We start from the raw sequence: 13,557 nt of genomic DNA, 5'->3' as shown, positions 1-13,557 counted from the left end.
CTCCCTCCAAGTCTTCTTTTCTCCATGTTGCTTGGATTGCTGGCCCATCTTTCATGCTTTGGCATTTTTGGTTGGAGAGGAATCGTCGCATATTCCAAGATGTTCGGCTTGGTGTTTTGCATCTTTGGTGGAAAATATCACATTCTCTTCAGGAAACTATTCTTGTGAAGTGTGAGCTTGATGGGGGTATGGATCCGGTTGATCTTGCTATCTGTAATCGCCTCAATTTTCATCTGCAGGATGGGGCTGCAGCTCATAGGTTTCCTTCTATGTCTAGGCAGCTTCACCATCAGAGGAAGGGTCGGGTTAACTGAGATGGGCACTGAACTCCTCCTCCCTGTGGAGTTCTGAAAATTAACACTGATGGTTCTTCCCGTGGGAATCCTGGTCCGGCTGGTATTGGCGGAGTGGCTCGTTGTAGTTCTGGGGATGTTAAATTTTTCTTCTCAGTTCATAAGGGTGATTATACTAACAATCTCATGGAAGCTCAGGCTATTTTATATGTTGTGGAACAGTGTTGCTTGCGGGGATGGAGTAAGACTATCTGTGAGTCTGATTCCCAGGTGGTGGTGAACATGCTTTCTTCGCAAGAGTTTGAGGATGTTAGTTGGTAGCTGGCCACTGTTGTTAAGCAGATTCTTTTCTTCTCTTCCTCTTTTCAGTTCATTAGGTTCACGTATATTCCTCGTGAATGGAATAGAACTGCTGATTGTTTAGCCAAATGGGCATCTAGTCATGATCCGGGTTGGAATATTAGGGATAGGAAGCAATTGTCCTTTGAGATGGTGCAAGAATTTGATGATCTTGTTGCTCAGGATCGAGCTCCTTGTTGAGCTCTCCTTGTTGTATTCCTTTCTGTCTTAATAAATTTTTACCCCTCTTTTTGCAACAACAACCTGATATTTAAATAGATCACAGACAAATTTCTTAAAGCAAAGGGCACTGGTAGATTAGGAAGCTTTATGACAGAAATTAACAACATTAAAACATAACAGAACTCGTGTACACAGCAAAGATGCACTGAACAATTCTTCTAATTTCATACCAAATGCTTTGATTTAGATTAGATCTGTTAAAGAATGCACCTGATTGACAGCGGGAGGAACGTTGGCGTAGCTTAACAAGTCACCAATCTTCTTAGAGGAGAAATTGCTTACACCAATAGATTTAGTTAGCCCCAGCTCTACGCATTGCTCCATTCCCCTCCATATAGCTTCTATATCTAATGGCAAAAAGTCCTCCTCTTTAGGAAATGGATGTGAAGCCCCCTTTCTCAAGTTTATAGGCCAATGAATGAGATACAGATCCAGACAATCTAGCTGCAAATTCCTGCAGATCAGTTACTTTAGAAAACAAATGAATCCAAAGTGTAAGGTCTATTAAGAAAAGAGAGAATAAATGATGAATGGATCCAGATTCCAAACAAGGGCATACTTTAAGCTTATCTTTAGAGCAGAAACAGGATCATCATGATCAGCAGCATAGAGTTTGCTGGTCACAAAGACTTCGTCCCTCTTTACAATCCCCCTTCGAAAAGCCTCACTCAGAGCTTCTCCTAGGGCTGGCTCTGTGCCATAAATACTGGCAGTGTCAAAATGCCTATACCCTACCTGTGCACCAGACTTATCATTCTTGTGATCTCAAAAAATCGCCCTTCGAATAATCCTCCAGACATTGCACATACATTCAAAACAAAAATGATGAGAAGAATCTACCTTAAGAGCTGTAGCAACAGCTTGTTTCATCTGATCTATATTCTTAGGTGAAGCAGCGGTACCGAATCCAATTCGCGGTATTGGCATTCCTGAATTGAGCTGTGTAACCCTCCCTATAATCTCCATACTCTATTTAGTCTGATATCAAAATAAATTTCCTAAATAAAGAGCTGGTTCTCCAAACCGGAAAATTTCAAAGAATCCAAGCAAGGGTTCTCGAGGGAAGCTACAGCGCCTATTAAACCCTTAACAAGCGAACCCGTCGAAATGAGAAATCGATTTTTTCGCTTCGAGCTTGGAAAGACAGATTTGTCAAGCCAAAATGTTCAGCAAAACAGTTCATCGATTGAGAAATCGAATTTTTGGCTTCGAATTTGGAAAGACTGATTTTTTTGAGCAAAGAGAGTTCCAGTAAAATATTTAGTCTTCTGTAAGAGCAAAATAAATTTTATAGTGAAAAGCTGAATCTGATGCGTTTGATAAACGAGGAGATTTGAAAGAGGCTAAATACGTTTCATGGCTGGTTCTAAACTTCTGAGGCATCCATGAAATGGGAGATTGTCGTGGGGTCGAGTATCTATTTTGATTTTTGCCGCCATCCATTAAAATGTGAAGCACGAAAACCAGAGTTCTTTTTCCCTGATGGGGAACAGACAAAATGATGTCTTGATGTGTATGGCCATGCATATGTTTATCGTTCATCCCCGATTTCTTCTACTATGCAATGTCTATCGTCCAACAATGATGACTTCTACTTTCGGTCAAATACAGTTTAAAAGGACACTAATATATTCGGTAACCGAGATGAGAGAGGTCGTCCAACAGCACTGTCTATACAGGGACCAAAATGCACTTTTATTAATTAATTATAAATTTATATATGAATGTTCATTTGTTAAAAAATACAAACAAATTGGTTATGTGGTGCATTTTAGCCCCTCCATAGCCAAAACCTTGTCCAACAATGATGACTTCTACTTTCGGTCAAATAGAGTTTAAAGGACACTAACATATTCGGTAACCGAGGTGAGAGGGGTCATTGGAAAGAAGGATAATTAATTGTCAGGAAAAAAAAAGAAAGGTTACACCATGCAGTTTGGAAGAAAGGGTCAAAGTGGTTAAGTTTAACTGTGTTGTCTGCTAAGTTGTTGTCAACTAGAGTGCTTGTTTCATTTTCTAGATGTTGGCACTAGTATTGGAAACTAGTTTTTGGGGCTCATTCTCTCGGCTTGGGCAGCGCAGAATAGTTTAATAGAAAAAAACAACTAGGGTTCCTCGAATTAAAACTCTAATCTCTTGTTTAAGCTCGTATTATATGTCACAATGTCAAGTTCATTAGGAAGTCATGTTAACTAGCTTAACTTATATATTACAAATTTTGAAATCATGAAGCTTCTAGATGTTGGTGCCTAAGTATTTCAAATTTTCACTTTCATTACTATGTATATATCTATTGCTTGTTAGAGTGAAGAACGTAATAGAGCCATAACTAATTAGGCACAAAAAATAGTGTGCTTGGCTAAAATGTAAACTAAAACATAAATCTTACCAAGGGGGACACTTGGAAGTTTGGAAAAAAAAGAAAAAAGTATCCCCTTTGGTAAGATTTACGCTTTAGATATTGCTATGACACAATATGAGATATCTCATTCATGCATGATGTAGTGCCCATGATAAGAAACAAAAAGTCATGATAATATCAACGTTAAAATTGTGACAAGACATCAACTTTAAAACACTAATCCCATGTTGTGTACGTTACAACACCAAAAATCCATATTATATCATAGAGTTGTCCATTCTAACGCAAAAAAGTGGCATGTTACATGGGGGAAATGACAAAAAGACATGCATTGATATTGATGGACATCCAATGTGCATCTATTGGGTGTGTGCCCACTTTAAACTTTCTGTCAAATAGAGTTTAATAGACACATATGACATTCATTAACGAAGGTGGGTGGGGTTGCCAGAAGGAAGAGTAGCTAACTTCCCACCCAGAAGGAAGAATAGAACTTCTGGAAATGAAAACACTGTGCAGTTTTGAAGAAAAGGCAGGAACAATTTATATGCAGAAATAACTCAATATCGTGTGTTTTGTATGTTATAATAGTGAGCTTGTATTTCTTAACTAGTTGTATTAAGCTCGCACGTAGCATTTGAGTTTTGAAATAATGATGCTTTTAGGAGCCAAATGTTGGTGCTAGTTTTGTATTTCAAACCAAATTTTGGTGCTCTCCCTCATTTTGTGCAACATGGAATAGTTTGATAAGAAAGAAATAAGTCCAAGTCAAAATCCTAATCTAGTAGTCTATATGTTATAACATGTAAGCTAGCATTAAATATCACAAGTAATGCAATTTTAATCATCAAGTTAGTTAGAAAGTCACATTAACATTGTATGACACATTTCTTACAAATATTGAAATCACGAAGCTTCTAGATGTTGGCGCCTACTTTTGTATTTCAAACTACTTTTTAGCACTCATTTTTCATTGTTATGTAATATCCTATATAGCTATTGTAGGTTAGAGTGAAGTAAGATGATGTGATGTAATAGAGTCCTAGCTATTTAGGTGCAAAAAATGGTATACTTGGCTAAAACATAAACTAAAATGTAAATATTACCAAGGGGGACACTTGGAAGTTTGCATTTTCGTATATGCTTCAAACTCATCTTGACATATATGCAAATTCCAGAACATCAATAACTACATTGATCACATATGTGATAAATTTAGAATGTCCTAGTGTGCATTCAGATACAAATTGTCAAGTGGGAATACATTAGTGGTATATGAAGATGCTAAGGCACATAGTTGTCCTAGAAGACAAAATTGTGGCATGCATAGAGAGGAGCTTGAGTAGTATAATCTCAACAGCTCCATTCTAGTTGATACGTTGTATGATTCTATGTTATAAATAGCTATCAAGTTCAACCAAATGAAAGAAAGATATATAATCATGTTCATAAATGTGAAATGTGCCATGAAAGTAATGAAAGCTAGACACAATATAAGAACATGCAGGGCAATATACATATCTAATAGACAATAAAAATTGTGAATGAATTGATGATAAGAATGATGACCTCTAATTATTGATGTTTTTGATGACTGCCAAAGCCTCTGAAATGTCCCTTTTCTGATTTTATATGATATTCAAGCCTCTAATCAGATCTTTAAGATCAAACAACCAATCTTTCAAAGATCCACCAATTTCTCAATAAACCCAAAATCGGGTATGCTGAAAATAGTGCCAAAAACTTCACAGCTTCACATATTATTAATAAATTTGAAAGTGGACATTTTTATAAAAATTTCAGTAGCATAACAACCTACAAAATGACATTTTCAGATCCATATAACATTTACACAACAGCTCCCAAATGGAGGATAAAAACAATGCTCACCGGGCTCCTGAAAACAATATAGAATAGCCCGGAAACACCACAAAAACACTAATAATCTATCACAGAAATATAATCACGACCACATAGATATATTCAGCTCTATTTTAACATTTAAAAGTCTGAAATATAGCAACAACCCAAACTGATATGAAATACTCAATTGGAAACACCAAACTCTTACAAAAAAACACACCCGAAAAACCACAAATCTGCACTGTTCAGCACAAAGGAAAACTCTGCATGAGCATGCACATGGAATGGCTTCAAACTCCCGTCCTTAGCCTTCCTGGAAACCTGCAAACTCCCGTTCTTGGGTCTCCTTCTCCACAGGTTTGGCAGCCTCTGAAGAACAACAAAGCAATGTGCAAAAATCCAGTTCTAGAATCAGCCCAAAATGCCTCCAAACTCCTTAAAAGAGGGCATAACCCTAACTCACGTCCAAGAGGGGTTAATAAAACATATTTTAATAATAATTTTCATTTATTAGTCCATTAGCTTCCAAAGATTATCCCATTTTTTCGAAACTTCACCTTTTTGGGCCTACCTGCCTTAGAAAAGATTATTATTTTTAATTATTTGAAAAGGGGACATGACAAGTCCTCCCCTTCCAAATATTGCTTGTCCTCAAGCAATGGCTAAACAATAAACCAATCAATCCACCTGGATCCCAAATGTAGTCATGAACTATACTATTGTCAATTAACACAGGCTCCTGTAATATCCTCTGCAATATAACCAAGAGGAATCCATAATCAAACTGACAATTACTACTCAACCAAACTCCAAAGTCACAACTTCCATAGTCAGAAACCCACAAGACACAAACTCTTAGAACATCAAAACCCAAGTAAAGTGGACAAATCAAACTACCAACACAATAAATACCATCAACGCATTCCACTGGCCTATACAGAATGTACAATCCAACTCTGCAACAATGGTGAATGCTCTCGAATGAAACTGTACCAAGTATGGAGAATCCACACACTGTACAACTCCTGCAGTCAACACAACTCTGTAGATCACCGACCACTATCTCATAACCATAACTCCCATGGACCCTTGATGGTGAAAAGCCATCACAAGATAAACAGCAAGAATTGGAACCCAAACCAAATTTGCCTGCCATCAACTCCTCAACACAAGGATCAAATGCTAACTGATGTACATACCTTGCAATTTAATGTTGATAAAAAAACCAACCTCAGTCAACAGCTCACCATGAACAAGTGATACAACCCACTGTGACTGATCACCAGCTAAGTTAGGAGATGTCATAGCCAAAGGAGTAGAATCAATAACAACACCCGCTGAAGCATCACTCTAAAACTCCTGCTCTAAGTCATGTATTATCAAGCTGTCAACTACAGAACCTATCGCCATGTCGTGCCCATCACAACTCTCATCCTGAGGCGTTAAACTATCTCATAACTGATGATAAGCACTAGGAACCAAAGTACATCTCTATATCATCATCTCATCAACATGGTCATCAAAGGTAAATTGATGAGCATACCTCACAATGTAATGCTGATAGAATGTGCCAATCTTAGTCAGTGGCTCAGACTGCAATCCTAATGTAACTAACTGCAATCGATCACTAACCAAGTTGGAACTGACTACTACCTCTAAAGACATCGCCAAGGGAGTAGTATTACTAGCAGGAACCATGCCAACTGTTGGCTCACCAACATCACACATGGTCTTTGATACAACATCTCTAGTCTTTGTGCCATTAGTGCTAGAGGTCACCACCATGTCAGGCATACCACAACAATCTGTTGTAGCACCTAACTCAACTGAACCTGACTCTAGTGGGGATGAACCTGATATGCCAATGTTAGTATCAAGGATGGATGCATCCCCATCTCCACTATCTTTGACAATCTCGACCATGGACATCCTCGAATCATCAGACACCACAGCTTGTGACTGTACAGAATCTAGTAAAGACTGTAGTTGCTCTAACTCTATGGTCACCTTAGCCAAATGAAACTGTGACTCCTTGAAAGCCAACTGTTTACTCTCAAGAATCTCAGAAGTCACCTCAAGCTACTTAGTAAGCTCACTCACCTCATCTTCCTTGGCCAACCATGCATCATATGCTGTACTGCCCCACTCCATAAGATAATCTCTGTCAACTACCAACTGCATATAATCCTGTCTCAGAATCTAGATAGCCTCCCATAAAGAGTGGAACTCTATCAAGGAAAGATAATTTCCTCCCTGCTCATCACTAGTAGGAGAACCCCATCCATAAACTGCTAACAATTGACGAGCAGCATCGAAATGTTGGCAAGCGATACCAATGTCTCGCTCACTAACTCTCAACTGATTAGACACATGATGGCACTGGCTTGACTGTCTCCTGCAAACCTCCTTTGATGCACTGTCTAAAGGAGTATCCTCAAAGTTACTAGTCTCTAGATTATTACCATCCATATCCTGTGAATCGACTCTAAAGCTCATATCAACAAACGGAGTATCAAAAATTGTAGCACTGCAGTCCAACTCCTTTGTACCCAAGGAAACTAAGTCTTCAAAACTGCCCACTACATCCTCCTGGATGTCATCAATGCCAATATGATCCTGGGACTCATCTGTACAAACTGCCAAATATGAAAGATCATCAACACATTCCAGCAAGTATGGTCGACTGGATATATGAACAAAGCCCAACACCAGTGCATAAAAACTAATACCAACATCGGACAAGTTGCTAGCACAAGAAAAGACAACACCGTGCAATCTGCTAATCAAATCCATGATAGCACCCAAACAAACACTGCTACCAAAAAGTGTTAAAGATCTCCAATCAAATGAATCCCAAATGCCAATATAACAATCTTGAGTCCATATCTATAAACTAGAATCAGTCGGTAACTCAAGCAAAATCCTCACTTGAGTAATATGACCAATACCAACTAACTCCATATACCTGTCATGATGAGATAATGAAGTCACAATACTATCTTTGTTCACTATCAGCTGGCTGGACAAATCATGTGAAGTACTACCAGCCTCAACCTCATGTGACGAAGCATCTAACTGTGCCTGGTACTCTTTCTCAGCAAAGTCATGAATGCTCAATGTCTGCTCATCTCTACCAGGTATCTCACCATCATGCACAACAACATCCTCATAATCATCATCTGAACCCACTAAGTTGTAGTCACTACTTGTTGTAACTATACCATCCTGAATACCTGTGATATCACCCTTTAATGACCTATATACAATTGTCTCAATTTGAGTATCAAGTTGACCATTACTATCAATCTGCGTAGTATCCTTTCTCACTACCTCCTGTGGTGGAGTAGAATCTGAGACCTCAGCCTAGCTATAAGCTAGTTTCTCAAACTCCTCATGCAAGTTCTTGGTAACTGTGTCATCTGCCTTGTGAGAAAATCTGCCAAATAGAAATCCAGTCAACTTATCCACCTTAGCTGGGTCAGACAACATATCATTCATTATACGGTGGTGCTCAACCAACTGTTCAGACATGTCATGGCTTATTTTCCTAAGTTTATCTCGAATGTCTAAATAACCATCCTTTCTATTGTTCTGACTTTGGATATCAATTGTCCAAGATCGTGTCCTCTGAGACTCTGTACTATACCTGTCCATTTTGGATAAAGTAGAGTGTAACCCCAATAGGTTATAACTTCTTCAAAAACCAAAAACTAACATGCAATTGATTAGAAGTAGCATGCAACCATAGATTTTGACATGCAGTTGATTAGAAGCAACATGCAAGCACCAAATTCACCAAGAACTAACATGCAAATGATTAGAAGTAGCATGCAACCATAGATTTTGACATGCAACTGATTAGAAGCAACATTCAACCACCAAATTCACCAAGAACTAACATGCAAATGATTAGAAGTAGCGTGCAACCATACATTTTGACATGCAAGATTTGGGTAGTTGTCAAAACTGACATGCAAACTTTTACAAACCCTCAGGCTGGCAAGATCATAGCTCTGATACCACTAAAATGTCCCTTTTCTGATTTTATATGATATTCAAGCCTCTAATCAGATCTTTAAGATCAAACAACCAATCTTACAAAGATCCACCAATTTTTCAATAAACCCCAAATCAGGTATGCCGGAAATAGTGCCAAAAACTTCACAACTTCACATATTATTAGTAAATTTGAAAGTGGACATTTTTATAGAAATTTCAGCAGCATAACAGCCTACAAAATGACATTTTCAGATCTGTATAACATTTACACAACAGCTCCCAAACTGAGGATAAAAACAATGCTCATCGAGCTCCTGAAAACAACATAGAATAGCTCGAAAACACCACAAAAACACTAATAATCTATCACAGAAGTATAATCACGACCACATACATATATTCAGCTCTATTTTAACATCTAAAATTTTGAAATACAGTGGCAACCCAAACTAATATGAAATACTCAGCTGGAAACACCAAACTCTTATAAAAAACACACCCGAAAAACCACAAATCTGCACTGTTCAGCACAAAGGCAAACTCTGCATGAGCATGCACATGGAATGGCTTCAAACTCCTGTCCTTAGCCTTCCTGGAAACTTGCAAACTCCCATTCTTGGGTCTCCTTCTCCACAGGTTTGGCAGCCTTTGAAGAACAACAAAGCAATGTGCAAAAATCCAGTTCTGGAATCAGCCAAAAATGCCTCCAAACTCCTTAAAAGAGGGCATAAACCTAACTCACATCCAAGAGGGATTAATAAAACATATTTTAATAATAATTTTCATTTATTAGTCCATTAGCTTCCAAATATTATCCCCTTTTTTCGAAACTTCACCTTTTTGGGCCTGCCTGCCTTAGAAAAGATTATTATTTTTAATTATTTGAAAAGGGGACATGACAACCTCCCTACAAATGAGCAACCTGCATGGACAAATAGTCTTAGACAGGGTTCAAAACCAATAATCAACACAAGCCACCACATAGAATTCCTATATTCCCCAAATCACACAAGTTGTGTGTATGCTACAAGCTTGTGAAGGGAACACTGTAACTAGAAAAACATGTGGAACATGTGCCAATTATCTTTTTTGGGAAGTATAAGAAAGGAAACATATTTTGTGAATACATAGGTGACAATGTTTTAGCATGTCCACTCACCAATTGACAGATCATGTGTGCGTTTTATAGAAAGGCATGCATGGTAAAATAGAGATAGTTGTAGTCACATGGTAAAAGTAGAGTTAGTTGTAGTTATACTTTGAGATTGTGAATTTAAAAGGTACCGACCTATTTATATTCAAGATTCAACGAAATTGAACACAATGTTATGTTGCAACATGTATGGTGTTGTACTGTCAATTGGCATACACCGTCAATTGTTCAATACCACCATAACCAACAATTCAAAATATTCGTAACTCTAATGATACATATGACCAACAATATTTGTCCATTCCCCATGATGCTACAATTGTGCATAAGAGGATGTTCATTCCAATCTAATGATTTACACAACTCATATGTATGTGCTAAAACATGTATGCTAAGATCTCGAGATAAATTGCGTGAGATCACGTGCCACTTTGAATTTACAAGTTAAAAAGGTACCAAATCATTATTTTCAAGAGTCAACAGAATGGAAAACAACGTTATGTTGCAACAACACCTGTGGTGTTGTACTATCAATTGACATACATAGTCAACTGTTCAATACAACCATAACCAACAATTCAAAATATTGCTAACACTAACAATACATATGACCAACAATATTTGTCAATTTGCCACGATGCTATAATTGTGCATAAGAGGATGTTCATCCCAATCTAATGATTTAAACAACTCATATTTCCTTTCATGGTAAGAAAAAGGAAATTACATCGCATTTTCTTGTCATGTCATGGAAGAAGTAGGAAAATCCAAATGATTGTGTCCAAAAGATAGAAAGGACACAAGAAAAAAACTAAAAAAAAGGCATTGGGATGCACATTTGCCATGATTATAAAGAAAAATAATAATAAATATTTTGATTTGGTAATGTGTCACAATTGTAAACAATGAAATCATGGTGTCGACAAAAAACTGTCAAGATAGCCAATATGACAAGTTAACGCATATGGGTATGTGCACCAAGTTGTGGTTCCAAAAAGGTGATACCATTTTTTTTTTCTAATTTTCAATAGTGTGCACGCGCTTTTAAAAAAACCCAATTTTTATAAATGTGCTGCATACTCGTAGCCCATTCATTTTAACTTTTTTTTCCTAATTCTCCTTGCTACAACTCGTATGTGGATTGCATTCAAACAAGTTTTTTGCCACCTGCCTTGCCAATATGCCTCCTCACTGTCGAAGATGGAGATCACAAGTACACTGTATGTTATCTATCTTTCTTTTTGCATTGTTTGATATGTTTTTTATATTGTTTTGTAAGTTTTTCTCATTTTTAAAAAAAATTTGTTTATTTATTTAGATTTCAATTGATTTCTTATCAGGAAATGTCAATAATGAACTGAATCCCCAAGAAGGTCAAAACCAAAACCCTCAAGATGATTAAAACTAAAACCCTCCACAAGAAGAACAACAAATTCTGCAACCTTAACCAATTGCAAGACCTCCTCCTGGCACACAAAAAAATATAATAAATGAAATAGAAAAAGGAAAAATTGAATTAGAAGGACTCATTGGTTGGTTGAAACAATTTGGACAAACCAATCCAATGAGAGCTCAATTGGCATCGTCCCTCGAATCCATTAAGACCCACATAGGTAATGTTAGTGGTCAGTTAGATGTTTGGTTGGTTAAGTGGGAAGAACAAAAAAGATATTATGCAAATAAATTATCATATCAAGATGTTAAAAAAAAAGATATACCAAAAGGTAGAATATGTGCATTATTTAGAAAACCTAGTGAATAAGATACTCTTAGAGAGGGTACTAAATGGTTCCCCATCCATTCGTGCATACACGATGCTATTAGAAATAATTTTTGGGATAGATGGTTGATGGTTTTTGATGCCCCTCCTTGCAATAATCATGAATTCCCCATGTATTTCTTAAGAAAATTGTATTGTGAGTTTTTCCTTGGGGAGATCCCCAATTATTTTGATATATTAGACTCTTAGGCTAGAGGTGAGGGGTCATCTTTGAGAGGCCGGGGGCACGTCGTGACCCTAATGTAGTTAGGGCACCTGTGGTCAAGCCACAGGGTGAGCATGTTAATATTCCTTCAGTTGTGAAGGAACATGTAGAGGCTAGCACTCTAGGGACTATTAGAGCTTTGAAGTAGACCCTCATTCATTGCACGAGTCCATTAGTTGAGGAGGAGCCTTCTGCATGTTGCAGTCACATGTGCACATCATGCGGATCCTTATGCACATTTGGCAGTCATGCTAAAGATGGTGCAGATGATGGGTTAGTGACTGATCAGTTCCTAAATGGGACATTTGGCATTGACACACAGGTAAATTACAATTATAATAAACTAATTTGATCACATTTCATATGTATAGTGAATGAATAATTAATTAGCATGTATTGACATTGTTCAAAATTCAAGGTCAGAGTGTTGGTGAGCCTAGTAGCAATCCCTCGACCCCATTTTTCATCCCCTCAACAAGTCTAGAGGTATGTATTGATTTAATCATTTAGATGAATATATATATTTATTAAGTAATCATATGAAGGATTGACAATTTTTTTTATGCATGTGCATCAGTTCTCTACAGGACCATCGACATTTGCTACAAACTCCAAGCCTAGACACGACATGAGCTTCATAGAGGTACATTTGTTTCATGTTAATTTAATTCATTTGAATATATTTGTTTCATGTTTCATGTTACATTTAACGTGTATTTTATGACATGTAGCTCTTTTGACATCGGAGACTCCTCATCTTCGATAGTCTGTCGATTGTGGAGTGGCTGCAGCTATGGCTAGTTCACAGCCATTGATTGAGGTATGAAAAAAATTTCTTGGTCTTAGTTGTTGTTTATAATAGTTAGTATCAAAATTTCTAATGTTATTTATAAGTGATTATATTGATTCAATTGTTGTAGGGTCTTGTCACACCTGATCATCCATGAGCCTTCGAGGTGTACTTGCAAAGAGACTATATGATGGCGGTAAGAAAATAATTAATTTTGTGTGTACATATATTTGATTTCAATGTATAATAATTATTGATTCATATATACTTTTTTTGTATCAACTCAAGTTAGAGAAGAGCCTCAACAAGAGGACAAGCGAACGTGTGAGGACCCCATCATCACCATCGTCTCCCTCCACATGACAACCAAAGGCCTCTAGAGATTTTTTTCCTTCCCTTCTTGGGAAGGAGAAGATATAGTTGATAGATATGTACATGTATAGGCATCAATAGACATATATGTTGGGTTTTATGTCAGTGGACATAGTCGATATACATTTGATGTATATATGACATTATATATTTGATGT

The 13,557-nt window shown here is 37.2% G+C and overlaps 1 protein-coding gene across 2 annotated transcripts in view; it reads right to left on the bottom strand.

Annotated features, from left to right (window-relative positions):
- Positions 1-13,557, bottom strand: part of LOC149570444 (non-functional NADPH-dependent codeinone reductase 2-like) — a 101,064-nt gene that overhangs the window by 52,603 nt on the left and 34,904 nt on the right. The window contains exons 1-3 of one of the 2 annotated variants that reach the window (XM_089823091.1): positions 1,716-2,398; positions 1,435-1,610; positions 1,086-1,329 (exon numbers count right to left, since the gene is read on the bottom strand). In XM_089823091.1, coding sequence (XP_089679217.1) covers positions 1,086-1,329; positions 1,435-1,610; positions 1,716-1,841 — 546 coding nt within the window. In that variant the 5' untranslated portion in view covers positions 1,842-2,398. Of the gene's footprint in view, positions 1-1,085; positions 1,330-1,434; positions 1,611-1,715; positions 2,399-13,557 lie in introns of those variants that run through there. The other variant, XM_089823092.1, reaches the window with a different exon arrangement.

This window comes from Cupressus sempervirens, chromosome 3, assembly GCF_028749045.1.
Source record: "Cupressus sempervirens isolate cs-2001-9-10 chromosome 3, ASM2874904v1, whole genome shotgun sequence".
In the NCBI taxonomy this organism is placed as follows: domain Eukaryota; kingdom Viridiplantae; phylum Streptophyta; class Pinopsida; order Cupressales; family Cupressaceae; genus Cupressus; species Cupressus sempervirens.
This window is presented reverse-complemented; position numbering and strand designations above follow the sequence as displayed.